General features: G+C 39.2%; 2 protein-coding genes across 2 annotated transcripts in view; one reads left to right on the forward strand and one right to left on the reverse strand.

The window, feature by feature from the left end:
* The window catches only part of MOCS2 (molybdenum cofactor synthesis 2), a 48,405-nt gene extending 46,761 nt beyond the window's left edge, over window positions 1–1,644 (forward strand). The window contains exon 8 of the mRNA XM_057743702.1: window positions 956–1,644. The gene's annotated coding sequence lies outside the window, so the exon portion shown is untranslated. The remainder of the gene's footprint in view (window positions 1–955) is intronic.
* Window positions 1–23,098, reverse strand: part of ITGA2 (integrin subunit alpha 2) — a 93,595-nt gene that overhangs the window by 21,664 nt on the left and 48,833 nt on the right. Inside the window, exons 8-19 of the mRNA XM_057743659.1 lie at window positions 20,666–20,816; window positions 20,200–20,365; window positions 18,242–18,318; window positions 15,985–16,123; window positions 14,920–15,065; window positions 13,192–13,335; window positions 11,048–11,251; window positions 9,895–10,031; window positions 8,362–8,501; window positions 3,976–4,127; window positions 1,638–1,748; window positions 978–1,060 (exon numbers count right to left, since the gene is read on the reverse strand). Coding sequence (XP_057599642.1) covers window positions 978–1,060; window positions 1,638–1,748; window positions 3,976–4,127; window positions 8,362–8,501; window positions 9,895–10,031; window positions 11,048–11,251; window positions 13,192–13,335; window positions 14,920–15,065; window positions 15,985–16,123; window positions 18,242–18,318; window positions 20,200–20,365; window positions 20,666–20,816 — 1,650 coding nt within the window. The remainder of the gene's footprint in view (window positions 1–977; window positions 1,061–1,637; window positions 1,749–3,975; window positions 4,128–8,361; window positions 8,502–9,894; window positions 10,032–11,047; window positions 11,252–13,191; window positions 13,336–14,919; window positions 15,066–15,984; window positions 16,124–18,241; window positions 18,319–20,199; window positions 20,366–20,665; window positions 20,817–23,098) is intronic.

The following is a 23,098-nucleotide window of genomic DNA, read 5'->3' on the forward strand; positions in this document are numbered from 1 at the left end:
GTTGCTTATATATTTTGGATATTAACCCTTTATCAGTCATACCATTTACAAATATTTTCTCCCATTCAGTGGGTTGTCTTTTTGTTTTGTCAGTGGTTTCCTTTGCTGTGCAAAAGCCTGTAAGTTTAATTAGGTCCCATTTGTTAATTTTTGCTTTTATTTCCTTTGCCTTAGGAGACAGAGACAAAAAAATACCGCTACAATTTATGTCAAAGGGTGTTCTGTCTATGTTCTCTTCTAGGAGTTTTATGGTTTCAGGTCTTTAATCCATTTTTGTGTTTATTTTGTATATGATGTGAGAAAATGTTCTAATTTTATTCTTTCACATGTAGCTGTCCAGCCTTCCCAGCACCACCTACTGAAAAGACTGTCTTTTCTCCGTTGTATATTCTTGCCTCCTTTGTGGTAGATTGACCATAAATACTTGGGTTTATGTTAGGGCTATTATGTTCCATTGATCTATATGTCTATTTTTGTGCCAGTACCACGTTCTTTTAATTGCTGTAGCTTTGTAGCATCGTCTGAAGACACCTCTAACTTTGTTCTTTTTCTCAAGATTGCTTTGACAATTTGGAGTCTTTTAGTTCTGTAAAAATTTTAGAATTATTTGTTCTAGTTCTATGAAAAATGTCATGGATACTTTGACAGAGATTGCATTAAATCTGTAATTTGCTTTGGGTAGTATGGACATTTTAACAAAATTAATTCTTCCAATTCAAGACAATGGGATATCTTTCCATTCCTTTGGATCATTTCCAGATTCCTTCATCAATGTTTTATGGTTTTCAGAGTATAGGTCTTTTACCTCCTTGGTTAAGTTTATTCCTAGATATTTTGAAATTTAGATTTTAAAGGTCTTTAAGAGTTATAGATGTTTCCTTTATAGAAAAAAATCTCCATAAACATTCACCTGAATGAAATAATCTAATGTGTCTTTTCTTTCTACTGTTTTCAGTGAACTTTAAAGTACAACTTACTGAGCGGCTGGCAGCTGTTGAACATCTAGGACTAGATCTGAGGTGCAAACTCCATCATCACCACAATCTTTATAGAAAGGGATCTACACAAAAGGAAAAATAAGCCCAGAAATTTGCTCTTGAGTTAAAAAAGCAAATTGTGGAAGAACACATATAATATTATTCCATTTACATAGAGTTCAAAACAATGCAAAACTAAACAACATTTTAGGAATATACACGTTTAGCAACATCAGAGAAAAAAGCATTGATACATGCAAAATTCAAGATGATGATTTGTCTGGGGGAGCAAGATAAAAGTGGATATGATAGGGTGGGGAGTGATACAGAGAATTTCAAAGGTATTGGTACCATTTTATTTTTTTTAAGTGGGTGGCGAGCACAAGGTGTTCACTTTATTGTTACTTATTTCTTCAACATTTATTGAGCACCTTTGGTGGCCAAGCACTGCTCAAGGTGCTGGGAATAGAGCAGGGAACAAGGAAAACAAAAAGCCCTGCCTTCATGGAATTTACATGCTGGTGAACTTTACATATAAGTAACTGTATTTCAATTAGAAAATTAACATCTTAAAGGCTATGTCCTAAGCATCCGTCAAACATCCAGGCAGTGACTGTGAAACTGTCAGCGAGTCTGAATTCCAGGGCAAACCACACTTACACTGAAGACCTTGACTGTCTCAGAGTAGGCTTCAAGGGCAGGGCTAGTGCCAGGGTTTTCCAGACTGATGTTCACACACAGATCCAGAGAGCTGACAACATCAGAGGGCTTCTAAACACACACACGCACAGAGTCAGTTAATTAGGGCATGGCAGCTTCAAAACCAGAAAATGACCACAAATGTGCTCACGATTAAGAACACAGTCTGCTCTCAGTCACGCAGGGTAGCTCTGTTCTGAATTTCTAAGGCTCTTGTTTCTTTATTTCTGTCCTAAGTCTGCTCTTAGGCTCTCCTCTGCTAAGAGACTTCAAAACGTGGGCTCAGTATTTGAATAAATTTGAAGCAGCAATTCTTAGTTAAGCTCATCAGTAATCTCAGTATTTATACACAAGTAATTATCAATATTTAGATGATATGTCCACTTTTAAATGCTCAGAAGACCCCTCTGTCAGTACCCAGCTCTCAGGCTGCTGGCCATGTTCTTCCAATTCCCATTGCCAAGACTTATGCAGTCCTTAGGTGTCCTGCCCAAATCTCTGGAAGAGAACCTCAGGACCTAGAAGGGAAAGTGCCCAGGGTTGGCTGTTGAGAATGGACAAGGGGACTCCCTTCCTTAGAACCTAACTCTAGTCTACAAAATCAGATAAAAGTGTTTCCCACACTTCAAACCAAGCTCCCCCACTTCTGGCCTTGCTGTTAGTGGCTAAACTGCTCTTTGCACATAGAAGATGATGCACGTGTCGCTCAACAGACATTAAAACCAACACTGTCCAGCTACAGGTACCACATTTCCTCTTTGTCTTTAGTAAAGAAGGCGGAGGAGCTGCAGTGCTCCAGGAGGCCTGGGCCACTTCCAGTTTTTGAGGTTTCCTGTCTATTGAAAAATGAAAATAATGAAATAATGCCAAAACAGGGTTGCAAATGCCATCTAGCATTCTTCTTCAAGAAAGAACAATGTCTGTACAATGGTAAGCACTAAAAATCAAGTCTGCCTTTTCCTAGAAGTGATATCTTTCACAGGCAGGACTTACTCCAATCTTGAGCCCTTTTTTTGAGCTGACCACTACAGTGGCATCCTGACTACAAGGAGATGTGTCCTTGGCTGGGTGCAGGCTTGGCACGTAGGATGGACTTTGGTATGGATATCAAGTATGGTGTGTTACCCGGAACACCTGTGGTCTTAGCTGACCACAATAACACACGCCTTGTGAAAACGTCACAAGTCCACACGCGAGAGAACAGGAGATATATCTACATCCACACATCCACACATACACCACAGCCTGGCTGTCTTCATTCCCCCACAATGCATTACATGTTTAATTTGACCCACCACTTAGCACGAGGATAAGAGAGAATGGAATCTGGCTTTAAGTCCTTTAAAGAAGTGGTATAATTGGCACATTAACAACAACAACAAAAGTCCAACAAAGAGGAAACCTTCAACTTGAACAATAAATTACTCAAGTGATTTTAGTTCATCCAACCATTAACCTTGTTTTTCCAGCTCTTACACTTAGCGTTTCTTGAGCTGTGCTCTCTGTACCATCCATCTGCAGCAGAAGTATTTGGGGACGCCCCGTAGACCTGCACATCCCTTGGACCTTCAAACCCAAATTCTGGCGGTAGGGCTCCAAAATACCCACTTTATAAAGTTTCCTTGGCAATTCTCACGCACCTTAAACTCTGACAACCACATTCTAGGAAAGTTCTTAAACAGCTCTTTTAAAGATAGTTTCCTGAGTAAATTACACTTTCAAATACCATTACATGGTTTCTAGGGGGAAATAGTCATATAATTTATAAAAAAGATTTTCTTTTAGTTTTCTCCTGAGAAGCACTTTTCCTACTTGGGAGAGTTTCAAAATCCATGTGAACTGTAGTAATTATGACATAAGATTAGAGCAAATAATTTTTACCTCAATCTACCATCCTTCACCTATATCAATTCAATGCAGTAATGGAAAGGACAATTAGAACTGTCCTTTTTAGTTGTTTAAAAATAAGTAAAACTTCTCCTGATATGAAAATGTGAAAATAAAATTTATTGTCAACTGAAAGTTCTTCCTATTAAACATTTAAGAAATCACTGTCTTTGATTTCTTTAAGAATCTTATTTTCAGCCTTTTTACTTGCAATCCGGAATAAAATTTAATGCGACTAACTTACATAATGGTAGAATGTGACCATATATATTAGTATAAAGAAAATATACTCCTGCTCATAGATAATTAGAAGAGCAAGCATTTCTCAAACTCATAAGCTTCCATTTTAGGCTTTCACCATTCATTAGTCTTTAAGAAGAAATGAGATGAAAAGGATGACTCGGGGCCTCACCTGTATGTGGATAATATATTCAGCGCAACTCTGTGCTTGATTTACTACCATGGTCTTCTGCAAGCACCTTTCATTATTTTCTTTAAATAATCCCCTGGAGGTTACTCTGGATGAATATTGGTCTACATCAATTGTGATGTTATACACAATGGCTATAATAAAAATCATAAAGAAATGTTATTATAAATAAACTTTTAAGGAAAAAGCATCCCTGTTTTATAGTGTCTTATTGGGTGAAGTCTCGGACTTCAAGAAAACAAAAACCAGTCTTTCTATTGGTGCACTGTGAACCATGGAAATGGCCTGTGATATTTGTAATTCTAGCTCTGGTATGATGTATCAATACGTGACTGTGGATAAAAAGAAATATGATTCACAGAAACATGGCTTGAAGCAGTGGAAGGAAAAGTACACTCGCCATTAGGAAATCTACTGAATGAAGCTGCTCAAATTACTTTCTCAAATATCGGTTTTACCTCCTGCACTGTTGGTGAGAATGTATGTTGGTACAGCCACTATGGAAAACAGTTTGGAGGGTCCTTAAAAAACTAAAAATGGAACTACCATATGACCCAGCAATCCCACTCCCGGGCATATACCCAGAGAAAACCATAATCCAAAAAGAAACATGTACCACAACCGTTCATTGCAGCACTATTTACAATAGCCAGGACGTGGAAGCAACCTAAATGCCCATCAACAGATGAATGGATAAAGAAGATGTGGCACATATATACAATGGAATATGACTCAGCCATAAAAAGGAATGAAATTGAGTTATTTGCAGTGAGGTGGATGGACCTAGAGTCTGTCATACAGAGCAAAGTAAGCCAGAAAGAGAAAAACAAATATTGTATGCTAACTCATATATATGGAATCTATAAAAAAAAATGGTACTATGAACCCAGTGACAGGGCAAGAATAAAGATGCAGATGTAGAGAACGGGCTTCAGGACATGGGGCGGGGGGTGAAGGGGAAGCTGGGACGAAGTGAGAGAGTAGCACGAACATATATATACTACCAACTGTAAAATAGCTAAAGCTGGTGCATAACACAGGGAGATCAACTCGATGATGGGTGATGACTTAGAGGGCCAGGACAGGGAGGGTGGGAAGGGGTTGCGGGAGGGAGAGGATATGGGGATATATGTATAAATACAGCTGATTCACTTTGGTGTACAGCAAAAACTGACACAACAGTGTAAGGCAATTATATTCCAATAAAAAAAAGAAAAAGGAAAAAAAAGGAACAATATAGCTCAGGTGAGCTCAATAAAAAGAAACTTTTTTTCTCTTAAAAAACAAATATCGGTTTCATCGTCCATAACATGGTGACATGAAAAGGAAAGGAACTGTTACTGAGTGCCTACAGTTGAACACGTTCTCATATGTTATCTTAGACAAGCTTTGCAGTAAACCGGGAGTGTGGATATTAATATCCTATTTTTCAGATAATGAACAGAATATTATCCTATTTCTCAAAATGCTTCACCTCAGTTCATACAGCTAGGGCATGGTCAGAAATAAAGTTTGGGTAATTCTGAAATCAGACCCCATGTTCCTATTGTTTCAATGCAGTTTTGAGGATTCACAGTTATTTGAGGATTAAGTTAGATGCTCTGAGGGAACGTGTATAGTGCCTGGCATATTCTAGATGCTTACTTGGGGAAAGGCGTGTAACACTGCAGGAACAAGTTTTGAACCAGGCAGACTTGCTTTGAATGCTAATCCCACCATTTACGAGCTTTTGGACAATGGGCTCAACCTCTTTGAATCTCCATTTCCTCATCTATAAAACAGTAACACTAACCCAGGGAAATGGAAATGAGAAACAAATGTGATAAAAACTGATGTCCGAAGCCAATGTCCAAACTGTCAGAACCTTCAATAAAGTCTGCTGGCTACACGTCCACAATTGAGAGAGAAGATCTGATACTGTTAATAGCATCAACTGCCTTATCTGGGATTACTCTATCTTATTACTTCCAATATTTTGAAGGCTGAATATACTTCCAAAAGCATTCTATGTGTTACCTTTCAAATATCTATTAGAAGTGATGTATAATTTTTCTTGCTCTGATGGCTTAATGAGGTTTAACAAGGTTACAATACAAAAGAATCAAGAACTAAAAATAAGTGGTGAAAGTAACCCAAAGGAAAAGTAACGGTGGGGAAGTAGTTGCAGCTAGGACACAGTACATGTGGTAATTATACTGTTTCACTTTTTTCCAGCAGCTTGGTAAAAGTGATACGTAGTCACATAGGCAATATAATAATCCTTTTCATGTTATTAACTTTAAAGTGGAGTGGGCACCTGCTGCAGTAAATGGAAACCACATGCTTCATAAATTCACTTTTCAAAATCATGGAGGTGGGATTCCTGTCTCACATACTATTATTGCCAGGTGATTAAGTGACAAGTGATCATGGCCGTGTGGACCTCAGGCATTAAGAAGAAGGGTTCAAAGGGAAAGATGCCCAATAGCAGGGCACCCGAGACGATGAGCGGAAGGGAATGAAATTCTCTGAAAGCAGAAAACCCTTTCCAAGTCTGTGGCAACAGAAGAGATGAAGCACAGTCAAAAACTGGGAGGAAGACACGAGACAAGTCCATGCTTCGGGGCCAGGAGAGGTGCCCTCCTAGTCATTTCTGCCAAGTAATAGATTTTCCAAATTAATCTTTTATGTTGAATGTTTTATTCCCCCTCCACCCCCGCCCCCGCTTCACTGAGATATCACTGACACATAACACTGTGTACGTTTAAGATATTCAACGACGTGCTTTTATATATTGCAAAATATGAGGGTGAGTTAAAAATTATCCGCACTTACATGTATAAATGCAGCTGATTCACTTTGTTGTACAGCAGAAACGGGCACAAAAGTCTAAAGCAATTATACTACAATAAAGAGCTAAAAAATAAATAAATGAAATGAAATAAAACAAAATAAAATATTGGCTGAGAAAGAAATGGGGCGGATAGACCTGGACGCTTCTGACAAATTTCTCTTTCTTGGAAAAAAAAAAAATTATCTGCACTCTGTGCGGCCAACAGGAGTTTTAATATAACCAGAGCGCAGGTAATTTTTGACTCACCCTGTGACTACCACAATAAAGTGAGTTAACACACTCATCACAAAGTGACAATTTTGTGTGCGTGTGTGTGTGGAGAGAACTTTTAAACTCTTAGCAACTTTCAAATATAAAATACAGTGCTCTTAATGAAAATCACCACGCTCTACATTCCATCTAGGCACTTCCTGTTTATACAGTAATGCTTTTTGACTCAACTGTCACAGCTACTCAGGTGGACATGCTACAAGGCAGGTCTGTGAGATGCGCTACTCAGAGTTGGGTCAGTGTTTGAACACCTGGAATGAGAAGTGCCAGATGAATGTGAAAAGTAGGAAATACGGAAAGCATGCCAAGATGTGAATCTAACTTTGTGTTCATAACCTACTTGTTTCTTGGTAAGAATTGTGACAAATAACCTGCGTCTATGTTGTTACACTTTAAGTTAATTTGTTCACTACCTAATGAAATAGCTGTAGGAATTGCAGGTTTCTAAAATTTAGAGGCAAAATCTGATGGAGGGGGACTAGGACCCATGAAACAGCAGCAAACGAAAGAAGGTTGTGTTGGGACAAGTGCTAAGTCAATGGCTATGTATTGAGGGAACTGAGACAATTGGAGCAGGAGTTGGAGGTGAGATGCAGTGGTTAGAAAGACTTCAGAGAGCATGTGGGACCTCAGCCAGGCCCTGGAAGACAACTGGACCCATCCAGGGAGAGACAAGGACAGTTCCTGCTGGTATCTGTTCACCATCTTCCTTACTCTCTCCTTGCGACAGCACGTTTCAGACTTCCACTCCCTTCTTTGGATTCTTTAGAAAATCTAAAACACTGGGCACAAATTATATATTGTTTTATACTTTCTCATTATTTCACGCTTATTAAATTTTTAATAATAGGAATATGTGATCCTTGTACTGAACACTCTATCTGGATCATGCCATCGCCAACATACAGTAGACGCATGCAACACGAGCTGGAGTCCAGTGTGACCTGTGTGTGCCCACAATTTTCAGTTAGGAAGGTTGTAGGCAAGAGAAACTTCAAGGACGGAGTGGGAGAGGCCATGGTTATGTCATCGAAATGACGACTTTCTGCAGTAGAGCGTTACCCTCTAGAGGTGACGGGTGAAGGTCTAAACAAACCTTCCACGCCTAATTAACCATTCTCAGGCACCTCAAATATGTGGCAATTCAGATGTCAGCAAGACACTTGTTTCTTTGGGTTTCCAAATCCACAAGTATAGGTTATATTCAGGACTAAAACTCTACAAGCAAACCTATCTCTTGTACAGATTATTTCGGATCTACTCACCCACTTGATTGGTTCGCTTAGTAGGTCTAAACTTAGCACTGAAACAGAGTTTAAGGTTTATCTCAGCATTCTTGTTGAGCAAAGTGATTTTTTCTGGTGTGAATGAAGCATCTACAGATACATCAGCAATACTCTGTGACCTGAAAGACATAAAAGTTTAAAAAAAATTATTCTCAGGAAGTTACCCAGAGAAACCAGTCTTAGCACCTTATAGGAATGTGACCGCAAAACAGCATTAACCTAGCTTAACTGATCCCCGAAAAAACCTGATTCGACTCCATGTGTCTTGACTTTTTAGAAGAATCAAATCCATCTTCAAAGAAAAAAGTCTGGCCATCATAGAGTATCTTAAAAGGGAATATCATAATATAGTAAGTATATAGCCTACCAAGCATGAGGCTTACCAAGGTGGCTATAGGGTGATGTTCACTGAAAGGTATGATTTCTTACAAAATTGTTTACAAACCAGCCATACAATTATGTAATCACACCTTGTATTTTTCTGATGCCACTCAACGTATTTTAACTGATTTTATGTATTTTCTTTTTTTCAAAGTCTTAAATATTATCCTTGAGTTTTATTTTTTCCACATGAAGGTTTCATTAAAATGATGCACTAAGTGACTTCCCTGGTGGTCCAGTGGTTAAGACTCCATACTTCCACTGCAGGGGGCACAGGTTCAATCCCTGGTTGGGGAACTAAGATTCCACAAGCCGCGTGTAGCGTGGCCAAAAGAAAAAAACGAAAAACAAAAAACCACTAAAAACAATGCCTTTCATCCTTCAAAAGCACAAGTGAGATACTGTAAATAGTTTCACTGAACTCTGAATGTAATTTACTCAATATGTAATTTTTTTCTGTTCTTGACACATCTGGACATTTAAAGCATGTTTTTCAACAGACATGAGTGGGTTAACTGAACTATATTTTCCTGGGGACTCTTGATCAAATTCCCGATTTCTTTCTGATTCCAGTCCCTCACAAGCCCAGTATGTTTATTTTTGTCCTTGACTCACATGGCCCTTGAATCCCTTATCGTACCCCCTACTCTTCAATTCCTCCTGAGGTCGGTGAGAGGTCAGCTAAACCTAAATAATGGCTTCTTGTTTATGACTAATAATTGTAAAAGATACCTTGTAACCACATGAGAAGCTGCACTTTACTTGTGTGGTCTCAGTGTTTAGTATTTTTAGAGCGTTCTCATGAGAATTCTTGTCTGTGAGCTGAGGTAAGGCTATTTGGAAGATAATAATCAAAGCTATCCTGAGTACCATGTCAGGGGCTTTGTCTTTTCAACGCACTTTTTCTGCTCACTATATAGACGAGAGAAACTGGATTCTAATGTTAAGCAAGTATTTTTTTCCTCCCACCAGGAAAAACATTTTCCTTCCTCTATGCAAACTGTGACATATAAATGTCTTAGAGTCTTGTAGAACGCATGCGACATTTCAGCAACACCAGCACAGCAGTCTGCTCTATTTAGCAGGCCATTTTTCCATTAGCTACTTTGTGCTCAGCTCTCACTGACTCACCAGAGCTGAATGACCTGTCCAAAGGCACCAACGGACACATCAGTGATGGAATCCCCATTTAAATCTCCAAAGCCATCCAGGGATCTCCCAAAGTACTGGAGGTGGCTCCTAAAGGCTCCATCAGATCCCAAGATTTTCTAAAAGAGCAAGTTTGAGATGAAACTATAGTGCACGACAATGGAAACAGAAAAACGACAGCACCTACATTGCCCTGGTATATTCTTTATAGAGCCATTTCCCAGCTTGTTTTATTCTCCACAGGCTTCCATTGATTCTTCAGTCACAACTGATCTGATCTGATTATCATTCTTGCAGCCACATTTTCATCAAAGAAACAGCGTGAATCTCCCACGTAAAATGACAAAGCAGTGAAAGCTCAGTGGACTGGGAAGGAGTTGAAGGAAGTTTGGGTCCTGATTCGTTTCCTAGCTCATTTCCTTCCAGCCTTCACTCAAAAGCTGCCTTCCCAGTGAGGCTTTCTTGGTCACTCACTCAAACACCTGGTACCTCCCAGCCCTGAAAATATACAGTAAGTCCCCTACATACGCACGAGTTCCGCTTTGAGAGCGCGTTTGTTAAGTCCAATTTGTTCAAGTCCAACAAAGTTAGCCTAGGTACCCAACTAACACAACCGGCTCTATAGTACTGTACGGTAATAGGTTTATCATACTTTTCACACAAATAATACATAAAAAACGAACACAAAAAATAAAGCATTTGTAATCTTACAGGCCAGTACCTTGAGAAGTACAAAGCCCAGCACAACAGCAGGCACATAGGGGCACACGCACATCTTTGAAAGTTCGCAACTTGAAGGTTCGTGTGTAGGGGACTTACCGTGCTCTCTAGTTTAGTTCTACAACATTCCTTACCATTTGGTACTATCTGGAATACTTTATCTTATTTATCTTAGGTTTCTTCTACCTCCTCCACAAGAATGGAAGAGCCATGAAGAGCACAGCTGTGTGTGTCCTGTTCTTTACGGCATCCCCAGAGGCTAGACAGTGCCTGACACGCAGTAGAGGTTCACTAAGTGTCTGACAAATGAGTGGATGAAGTTATAGAATAGGAGGGGTGGGTTGCATGGTCTCCCCTCTAGCTCTAACGCAATGATACTCACACGTAAGTACATCACCACGAAGCTATGGATTACCTGGGAATACTTCACACGAATGGTGCCCTCATGGCCATTGTAGATGTACACAGCTCCAGAGTTCTGATTTTCCAAAGGCGAACCAACGATCACGTCATTAAAGCCATCCATGTTGATGTCTGAAAGAGCTGCAATCGCTGAACCAAACCGAGCATTTTCAACACCCTCGGGGCCTTCCAGAAATTGGTGCCAATTCAGAACGCCCTTACAAAGGGGAAAAAGGGGACAATTAAAGCAAACCTTACGTTAACATATACACACTACTATATAGAAAATAGATAACCAGCAAGGACCTACTGTATGGCACATGGAATTATACTCAATATTTTGTAATAACCTATGAGGGAAAAGAATCTGAAAAAGAATCTATCTATCTATCTACCTATCTATGTATGTGTAACTGAATCACTGTGCTGTATTGAAACGAACGTGACCTAAATCAACTCTACCTCAATTTAAAAAAAAGAAAACCCTCCAGTTTTTATAATTAAAATTCACAGCAAATGATGCCCAAAGCAATTTGCAAGCTGTTAAAAATGGACAGGATTTTAAACCTAGAATTCGAAATTCTCTATTTCTGATGAGATGTATAACCTTTTTTTAGCAAGTAAGGTCACAGGCTGTCTGCTCACAAACCCAGGTGAAAGGAAGCCACTGTCTTTACAGTGGAAGTTACACATAAAAGTGTCCATGTGTTTACCTTCTTTTCCCCTTAATATTAGGGTCGTCACTCACCTGTTTCCAAATGTTTTGATTTAACAGTTTTCTGGTACAAATCTACTCATCTCTTCGATAACATTAAGGTAGAGACAAATAAAACACACTAGCTTAATTTAGTCCTTTTCTTAAAAACTACTGAACAACAGTGGCATGATTATAATGGTATAGGAAGTGAAAAATGAGGTGGTTAATATCCCATTACAAGAAACACTGAATAATTCTGCCAAATGAAAGACATTTCCTTGTGAAAGAGAATTGTTTGTTTGTTTTTTCAGATTTTGAAATCAAGAATGGAAATATTTCACGACTTCATAAGAAAACAGTGCTCCTCAACCGTGAGCCTGGGTCAGTGCTGGTTTCCTCTCCTCTATGATAATCTTATGGAAAGCAGCATGTTGCTGGACCTGGTAAAATACTGGAAGACCTTCTCGCCTTCCACAATTAGTCCTAATTCAGACTACCTGACTAGCAAGGAACATTTAAAAACTGGGGATTTTTAAAATTTTCAAACTAGTGCATATGCGCTTCCCTTATTAAATACTCAATTACATATTCTTTATATGCTGTAAAATTGCTTTAATTGCTTCTGATCAAGGGCTAACTCTCACATTAATTTAAACAAATAAGGTAGGACAAAATATCACAACAGCTAAAGATAATATTTACTATATTAATACAAGCTTCTCTTTTTCCATCCTTTCCTTATCTAGTCATCTAATTTCCCATGTCAACCTGTGCCTTTAATTTTGGTTTTCTTTCAGGTTTCACTAAGTTCACTACATGTATGTGCATGGATTTAGAGAGTTCAGTCTACAAGTTGGAAAAAACTGGGCTTTTCCATGTTAGCATATGCTCAGTTTTATGTGCAAGAACTGGAATTTCCAAGACTTGGATATATACGTAAATGTTACACTAAGCAATGGAATTTCCTGTAGAAAATTTTACTGCAGGAAGTATCCAGGAATATACGGAGGTTTCTAAAGTGTGTGGTACAATTTGTCCTTACCACTGTAAAATGTTAACAAGGTAGTGTTTGCCCTGTTATTGTTATATCTTTACAGCATAGAAGAATAATTGAATGAGATACTTGCGAAATATAGAGATGTGTGTGTGTGAGTGCATGTGTATTATTAAAAAAAACTGTGCATTTATAATAACTTTATTTGTAAAGAGACTATATAATCAAAGACCTCGTGGACAATGGCAGTGCACTACACATTAAGCTCTAGGTTATGCTTTTCAATGTGATTTTTAAAACTATAACTCAATGGTAACATCCTCAAAATGATGAAATATAAACCATATTCTATATGAAAATTATCATTCAATAATAAATTTTCTTAATTCTTCAAAAATGCAGATTAACTTTTATTGACCAATAGTAAAGCAAATCAAAGTCAGTTGAATAATTTTTTTTTTTTTACCTTTGTGATAGTAAACAGGTAGACTCGTCCCTCCTCTTTCTTTAGGTCATTCATGTACATTGGCGCACCTACCAAGAGCACGTCTGTAATGGAGTCTTTATCCACATCGACGGCACACAGCACGCTACCAAAATAGGAGCCAATCTGGAGTAAAAAAGCACATCAGCCTTAGCATTCCTATACTCCTAGTATCACACGGAACTTTTACTTACTCACTCAACAAGCAAACATTGAGCATTTGTTGCCTGTAAGGTGCCAGGAACATAAAGAGGGATAACACAGCCCCTTCTCTCTGGTTGTATCACAGTCTAACCCTTGGTTCTTAGACCTCAGGGTGCACGAAAATCAACAAAAAAGCATCTGTAAAGTACAGATTCCTGAGACTCATTTCCAGAGATTCTGATGCAATGTCTACAGGGCGATCAAGAAAACTGTATTTTAAGTAAGCACTCCAGGTGCTTCTGATGCTGGTGGGTAAACGCGCACACCTAAGCAACACTTAGAAGCTGTGTGAGATGTTGTACACAAAGGCGAGGCGGGCGGAGAGGGAAGTGGAACAAATCACTGTGCTCCTGTGGTAAAATACAATCTACTGTAATAGGGGCAAGTACCAAATGCTGTGTGATCAGAGTGCACAGGAGACAGAAGGGCTTAGAAAGGTTACGTATTATTTGAATTGCATCTTAAAGGACGGCAAGGCATTTCCCAGGTGGCGAGAAGTGGGAAAGCACGAGTGATGTAAGAACCGTGGCAGGATCTGGCACGGGAGGGCAGTTCCCGGGGAGACTGGGCTGGGAGGACTCGTTGCAGATAAAAGGAAATGAGAGGCTGGGAATCTGAAGGATCATCATTCCATTCAGCCAAGGTTCAAAGCGTGCCTACGTGAATGCCTCCTGAGGATTTGCAAATGAATGAGAAAGGATTCCTTCCACGACACTTGCACTGTTTTCCTCAAAATAAAAGCACCCTTCTTTAAAAGATTAAAGAGGAGGGAAAAGTATGTAACCAGTGCTGATTTGTGGTCAAGGAAGTCAAAGACTCAGATCTTCTTACTCCTGGAAAATCCAGACAGTGGGTCAGATTTAGTCCCAGAGAAGGGAAATCTGTGGATAGTGAGTTTCTCTGATTTAAGGAAGAATGTTGGTTGTTAGAGTTCAGTGATGCTCATTTCAAATATGTGCTAAGCCCATGAATCAAAACTGCTGAGCAAGGAAACAGGAATCTATCAGCTGGCCCTCGCTCTGGTGGGCCGTGACTCCCATGATTCCTCGTGGGAGGAAGCACAGGTTCTGACTACCAAACTGTCACACATCAGAAGAAAGTGGCAGAGAAGAGTGTTGCTTTACTTTTAGAAATGTCAAAGCCACAGGACACCTTGACAGGCCCAGAGGTAGTGGCTCAGTTGTTATAATGCTATCCTGCTCCCTTCTTATTTCTCCTCCAGATCCTTGGCTCCTCGTAGGGGCCACGTGGTTAGGTGCCTGTCATCATTGGGCTTTAATGACAGCTCCACCCCATGAAAGCTATGTGGCCTTGGAAAGGTGGTTAAACTCTCAGTAACCCGTCAAAAGGGAATGGCATCCATAGATCTTGGTACTGTTGTGAAGATTTAAGGAATATTCAAGGAAATGCAGATTACAGAGCCCGGCTACAGGACAGGCACTCAGTAAATGTTAGTTTCCATTTCTACTAACTCCCCCTGCCACCCCGCCCCCCAAATTAGTTTACCTGGTCACCTCGGTGAGACTGAATAACTGTGACGTTGCCGTTCTCATCAACACCGTACAGCACGATCTGGCCGGTATAATTTGCCCGGGGAGCACCGGCAACAAAGTGGACACTTTTTCCGGTAGAAATTGAAGCCACAGAGTAACCTAGGAGAGAGGGAGTTACAGGGCAGGTACGATCGAGTATCTCGTGAATTTACGCTTGACTAATAGGCTGGCGAATTTAGCAGAGATGATCAGAGGTCCTTTCCGTCAGTGTGACACACACTTGCGAGTGTCCCGCGTGCCTCACTGAGGGCACACCCTCCTTTTTCTGAGATGAACTGCTTCTGCTCTGGGCTGGCAGCACTGCCCTGTGGAGGTGGGACAGGTCCCTATAAAGCTGGCCCTAGATCCTGGGGTGTCCCCATCAGCCACTCACGAATCGGACACTCAACAAGTATTTCTTGAATGAATAACTAAATGAATTAAAAAAGGTGGAAATTTGCACAGTGGAAAGAACATAGACTTTGGAGTCAGACCGTCCAAGGTTCAAATTTTGGACTTGCCGCTGAGTTAAGTTTTTTTATCTTTAGGCAAGTAATTATTAACCTCTTTGGCTCTCAAAGGTAAAATGAGAATAACAAAACTTCCTTCAAAGGACAGTGGAAAGGATTTAAGTGTTAATGCAGACAGAAGAGCCAGCTCAGGAGCTGTCCTGTAGTAGGTGCTGCACACGGGTGCCTGCTTAATACACGGACAAAAAGACTAGGAACTCCAAACTGATATAAGACTACCACTTACGGTATTGACTTTTAGGAACTATTTCTGTTTTGGAGAAACACAATCATGTCCCAGGAATAACCACTGCAAGAACAGCCAGAAGAGATTAATGAGTCACATATACAGCGTTTCATTAAGTAGTTACGGGCTGAGGCCTGACAGGCAAACATCAGAAATATGTGCGATAAATGTAACAATTAGAGGGCAGCTCAAGCACTATGCTCAACTGACCCTGAGATGCAACAAGAGGCGAGTTTAAAGGAAGGAATTCAAGTTTGCTGAGCCAAGTGCTGCCAGGCCTTACCTAAATATGAACTGTGGTTCCTGTCTTGCAGGATCTGGTCAAAGGCTTGTTTAGGAAAGATCAAATGTCCATGAGGTGTGTGCTGGACAACAGTCCCACTCCAGTCATAAGCTCCGACTGCACCCAGCATCAGAATATCCTAAAACAATTGAGAAATGAAAACCATTAAAATCACCTGTAAAGCACAGGAGTGCAGGGTGTGCCAAACATTGAAACAAACGGTCTAAATTTAAAGAAAGAAAATAAGCATAAAGTAAAAATGTATATGAATTGCTAAAAAAAGAGAGACAATGGGCCCAAAATGGAATCATCTGTGCCACGTCCACATCACCAAACCCAGACTTAATATCGAACCTAAATGCAAGTTCAACCTCCCCCAGGAATGTCATCTGAACTGGTCAGTTTGGAATTTCCCGGTCAGCACGAGTGAGGTCATCCACCCGATCGATCCCTTCTGTCCCCTACAGGAAGGTGACCTTGCCGGAACCAATCCAGCCTTTTCCCTTTCTGCCTGTAACAGCCTTCCATTTTCTACAGCTCCTCGGAGCTCCTTTCTATTTGTTAGATGGGATGCTGCCCGGTTCATGAATCATTAAACAAAGCCAATTAGATCTTCAAAGTCACTCAGCTGAATTTTGTTTTTTAACAGACTGTGTGTTGACATGTCTCTGAATTGTTTTGATATATTTTGTGCCAGGAAAGAAGCCTTCCCACGGGCTATGTTACCTTGGCCTTCATTTGTACGACACACTTTAAAGATAAATCTGTACTATAGTATAGGCGGGGCACGTAGCCATCCTTAAATTTCCATGCAAAGGTACGTGCTTGCCAATGCTGAACAGGTGTGAGCCTTTAGAAAGGAGTCAGAAGTGAGCCTGCGGCCTCACGTGTTCCTGAGAAGACCCTGGGACATGATGCGTGCTCCAGAAACAGGAAGTGCTGCTGCCAGAGGAGGAGAAGCGGGCGCCGCCACCCCAGGCCCTCTTCTGACCTGGTCTGTCTTCAGCTTCCTTCCCTTTCTTCTTGACTCCTTCCCAAATGTTCCTCTATCCTCTCTATCCTACCCCATCCATTTGAAAATGGCACAGCTACAAAAGGCACCTGAAGCTGTGACACTCAATATGGGAAGAAAGACAGCCTTGGACGGCACCAGTGCGGAAGGGCCAAAGAGGACAGGCAGCTCGGGATTGACTCAAGACCCAATCTGAGTATTCAAAGCTATAAATCGTCACAGGAGGCAGGGCTGGTGAGGACGGGACTTCTTATTTAAGTTTCTGATCTTCGATCTTAGAAAATATCCAAGATATGACTTTGGAATGAAAATTACAAAGTCATTAGAAAAACAGCAAATAGGGACATGCTGTGTCCCATTCTGAGGATAAGAGATCATGAAATTATGCAAATGACTGTCATAAATCCGGGACTCCTAATCTGGGTGCAGGAAGGGGGTTCAGGGAGTGTACCAAACCTCAGGAAATTGCTGTGAAAAATTCTCTGTGTGTGGGTTCGCTTACATTTTTTCTGAGGGAAAGACCCGTAATTTTTATGGGCATCTCTAAATGATTGCTGGTCCAGAAAGTGTAAGCACTTTTTATTCCAGAGAAAATAAGCCGACCCTGGTCCTTTATTCTGCCAATCAAATCCTCTGAGTTCATACTGTTCCCTGTACCTTTCCCAGTGTCACCTCTTTGCTTCTTTTACTGTTATTACTATTGCACTAATATCCTGAGTAGAATTAGAATCAGAGGCCTGCAAGATGGATGTTTCCGAGGAAGAATGGACTTCCCTGAGCTAAGATGTCCCATCTCACTTTTTTTCCTAACTCCATACTTTTCCAACTATTTTTTTTGTCTCTGCTCTTAGAAAAAAGATACTCCAGCAACTCAGAATTCAACAATGACAGTGATGACTAGTTCGTATTTTTAATAAACTTTTCCAGTTGTTAAATGATATAAAGAAAATTCCTGCAGTGACAATACCTTGAATTAATATAGTGCCTGTTCCCTAGAGCACTCAAAGGCTTTCTCGTATATTATTTTTTTTCCCCATAAAAGATCCCTGTGAAATAGGGAAGGGAAGGCATTATTAACTTCTGTTTTCAGATAAGCCAGCAGTGCAAAGAAGCTAAATGACTGTGACTAGGAGTGAGAACGGCTGATCACTAGACTGCTGTTTTTCCCATTTTGGTGCAAGGCTACGGTGCCCAGGAGTGTTAAGAGAAATGACAGCATCTCTGGAAGTTATCTGATATACACACATTGTGAGGAGAGTAATCTGCGCTGAATCCCACTTGTGACATTTCCATCTGGAAGCTGTCTCCTCCTTGGACAGTACCTGGGAAATAGCAGTTTCAAAAATTATATCAGTGCTATCAATTTCAAATGAAATTTTCAAACCCATGCACACACACACACGGTTCTGATATCCACTCAAAAATATAGAGCTGCCTGATTCTGGGAGGGAGGACTCTCTAAGGAAGTAGTCTAACAGATGCAGAAATCCACAATGCTTCCGAGGTAGTGTCTGAACTTGGCATTAATCTTGATTACGTATTAATGTATTTACTGGCATACTATGAAATTCCTGGTATCAAAGAACACTCAACATAGGGGATGAGGTAAGATCAAAATTGGCATGATTGTCTTTTTTTTTTTCCAAATTATCATTACTAGCTAAGAACCTAACTGAATTTTTAGCTTTTAAGTATTGGTACTAATAAAGCACATATATCTCAGATGCAGTTGGAGGAGCCAGGCAGCTGATCTGTAGTGAAGACTGTGCTGAGAGATATTTGGATTCGGCTTTAGGAGCCAGAATTGAAGACTGAGGAGGAATTTTACCAATCGGGAAGCTGGTCCAAGTTCTACATATGTGCTTGCTTCTGAAACTAGCACCGTAAGACTCAATTAGAACTCATTTTCCATACAGTGCGGCCAAAGTGGCTACGTTTCACTAATCTTTGCAAAAAGGAAGCTAAATTTCTGGACTGCCACATTCATGTAGAGAAGAATAAAACTTTTTGGACAGACCCTTCCAGTGGATAATCAGGAGATAAAGATTTGCCTACAGGGATTAAGACCTAATCTATGCAATCTGCCTGGATCTAGTGTCTGAAGCAGTACCTGATCAGAGTAGGTGCTCAATTAAACATGCATGTTATTGCTGCGAGTTATTTGGGTTAACCTTCAGGAACCAGGATCTGAGTCATGTGGGACTTTTCACCACCTGGGAATTGTTTTCTAGTCCTCCTCACAGTAAGCGCTTGAACATGTGATGTTTCTATAGTGACTGCACCTTCCAAGGCCATAGAAGTAAGTTATTGTAGATCTGGTAAATGTTTCCCCAAAATCTGAACTATGAAACATCTTCACTGTATTTTTCTAATTTTAATGGAAGTATACATGTTCCTTGCAAACAAATTCAAGAATTTCAGAAATTATGTAACAGTGTAAAAAGGTAAAACTATTTATGATTACAAAAACTATTTACAGTGTGGAAAGGTAAAACTATTTATGATTGTAACAGATATTACTAAACTGCCTCCCCAAAAGGTTATACAATTTATAATCAGTTCAACAGTATATGAGCTTTCTGCTTCCCCATAATCTCTCCAAGATTAAACATTACTAATCTTTGTCACCTTTTAGGCACAAAGTAACATTGATTTGATTTATATTTTAAAATAATTACTAAAGTTGGGAATATTTTCTGATGTTTATTGGCCATTTGCATTTTATCTTTTATAAACTACTTGTTCGTCATTCTTTGTCTATTTTTCTTACTGATGCTACTTAGGAGTTCTCTTTATATAAGGTATACAAGTTAACATTAATAGAACAAGCATGTGGTAATAAAGAATCCTTTTTTTAAGAGTTTTGAAGAACATTTTATTTTTAATTTTTATTGGAGTACAGGTGACTTACAATATTGTGTTAGTTTCAGGTGTACAGCGGAGTGAATCAGTTATATATATAGACACACACGTATCCACTCTTTTTCAGATCCTTTTTTCATATAGGCCATTACAGTGTATTGAGTAGAGTCCGTTGTATAGCAGGTCCTTGTTAGTTACCTATTTTATATACTGTATAATAGTGTGTACATGTCAATCCCAATCTGCCAATTTTTCCCTCCCCCTTCCCCTTACACCCTGGTAACTATGTTTGTTTTCTTGAAAAAAGTTTGAAAGAAAATTCTGGAAAGAAGTTCTTTTACCTTCAATGCTGAAAATTTGTTCTCCTAATGTCCCAGCCTTTTCTAGTAGAGCTGCTTCATCAGAGACATTGAAAAAGTATCTTTCTGTTGGAATACTGGCAATTGCTTTAATTTCTTTTATTAAATTTTTAGTATCAAGGGCGTTTCTGTTTAAGTACCCAAGAACCTTGAAAACAGAGGAAGAGGGGAGAAGGCCATTAGTGCTGTACTTCCTTCAATTTTCCTATTAGTATTTTCTAGGCTATTTCTGAACACAACAGGCCCTCTGGAGAAGTAAATCAAGCAACACTTTCACATCTTCTTGGTTGGCAGGACTGAAAATCAGCAAGCAGCAGAGGAAGAGGAAAAAATATTCTTTTCTAGTAAGCTATGAACAGCCAATAAGAAAGTGCAGTCTTCGGAAGTGATGTTATAAAGGAATGTTTACCCATCAACTGAAAGACAAGTAAAAAGGAAAGCCACTTACTGCTATGCCAAACCTCAGTATATTGTCATTGTTACATTGATCAATCACGGCTTTCAACATTGACCCATCATGGGATTCACCGTCAGTTACAACCACCATGACTTTGGTAGCACCTGGCCGTCCACCAGCAGCTGCTGAATAAGCGGAGTCTCTGTGGCAGGTGAAATAAAAACTCACTATCAAAAGGTAAAGGTAACATGTGGACCTCTGGTTAGAAATATAAACACAAAACTGACTTCTTTGAGTAGAACCTGTTGTGATGTAAAATCTATCAGTTCTGGTGACTTTTAAACTACATTCTATTTGTAGCTTGTACAGAAACATATAAAAATATGAATCTTGCTTGGCATTAAAAATAACTTCCACCGTTTCCATGGTGTGTGGGTGTGTATTTACATCAGGAATCCTTAGAATTATCTTCTAAGAAGATCAAACTCATTAATACTAATCAACGGAGCAAAGGTGTTCATTCCTGCCATAAGGTTTACTCATTGGATCTACATTTATTTTTTTCAACAGAAGATTGTTTTTCAAAAAGTAATAAGTATACATGGGAAAAGAAATCCAAAGCGTTTGGAAAGGTATAACACAGAAATTTCACACCAAGCCCTTATTCCAAAGTAATAACTATTATCAGTGTATGTTCCCGTCTAGACAATGTTTCATTGGGAGAGGTATAGGCAAAAGTTACTCCCTAAACTTTTACACAAATGGGGACATGCTATAGAGTTGTTTTTCATTTTGATGGCGATCTTTCCATATCAGCACATACAGAACACCCCTCTCCGTGTTTGATTTTGATTTTTTGATTTTTATTATTTAACTTTCTTTTACTTTTGTACAATTTGTAAAGGTTATACTCCATTTACAGTTATGACAAACTACTGGCTCGGTTCCCCGTGTTGTACAAGACCTCCTTGAGCCTGTCTCACGCCCCGTAGCTTATACCTCCAGCTGCCCCACCCTCACACTGCCCCTCCCCCACCACTGGCAATGAGCAGTGTAGAACTCTCCTCTTTCAGTGGCTACATGATATTTCATTCTTCGGAGGAACCACAGCTTATTGAACGAATTCCCCGTTATTAGCATTTAGGCTAGTTTGAGTTTTACAAATAATGCTATAATGAAAGTCCTTGTGTATATATCTTGGCATACTTTTGCAGATGTGTCAAGTAAGGTAAAATCTTAGCAGTCAAATTATTTGCACAAAGTATTTACACATTTCAAATTTTGATAAATAAAATACAAAGTTGCTCTTCAAAAATTCCACCAATTTACACTGCCATCAGTGTACAAGAATGCAATTTTCTCTACCTCCTTTCCTTAACAATGAGAACTATTATCTTTTTAATCTGGGATACTGCTATAAGTGGGAAATAATATATAATTGTTGTTTCAATATGTCCTTTTTCACTACGAAGGGTGATGAGTATTTCTATATGTTTACTGCCCATTTATCGTTCTTCATGAACTCTTGATTCTTCTCTGTCTTTGCCCACTTGTCTTTGTGTTTTTCATCACTCTCCTGACCAGTAAGATTTCCGATAACAAAAAAAAATCCTTGTCACACATATTGTAAACAATTTTGTCAGTTCATTAATCATTTTTTGAATTTTAGTGATATTCTGTACAGAAATCTTATATTTTGATATAATCCAATTCATTAACTTGTGTGTGTGTGTCTTTTATATTTGACATGATATTTTAAAAAGACTTATCTCTAAGACTTTTCTCTTGAATCACCTAAGTGTTCTCAGTCTTTTAATGGTTTCATTTTCTTAGATTTAAATTGGTGGTCCAGCTAAAATTTATTTTGATTCAAGGAGTGAGTCAGGGGTTCAGGTTTACTTTGTTTCTAGATGGTTAACAAGTTGTCCAACAACTTTTTCCCTGTCTGTTGGATTCTCCCGTTGCACATTCTTTCTGGTGTCATCATATAGTTTCACCACCACCACCTACATGATGACAGTTTAAAGTCTATATTTGCTTCCATTCATCCCTTCAAGTCTGTGTATTCAATGCATTGAATATTTTCACCTGAAGACGTAAGGCGCTCTTTAAATTCAACATGTTTAAAACTGAGAATACCATTTAATTTCCTAAAGCTTTTTAGTATCCTATACAGAATACAGAAATATTGAAAAATATTTCATATTTCTCAGCCAGACAAATTTGAATTCTCGTACACCAAATACTTTTTGAGTGAATTATACTCTTTATGACATACAGGAGAGCTCATGTATGATTATAAGTTTACTGAGGGTAGAAACTGTGCCTCCGTTAGTTTTGGTTACCTGCACAGTTTGGAACAATAAATTATAACTGTCGGCACTCAAATAAGATCAACAGAAAATGGCAATATTTATTCAAAGAGTATCGGAATTCTATTTGATGTTGTAAAGAAATAGGTCAAGAAGGAGGAGGAGATGGAGA

This window comes from Hippopotamus amphibius, chromosome 1, assembly GCF_030028045.1.
Source record: "Hippopotamus amphibius kiboko isolate mHipAmp2 chromosome 1, mHipAmp2.hap2, whole genome shotgun sequence".
NCBI lineage: Eukaryota > Metazoa > Chordata > Mammalia > Artiodactyla > Hippopotamidae > Hippopotamus > Hippopotamus amphibius.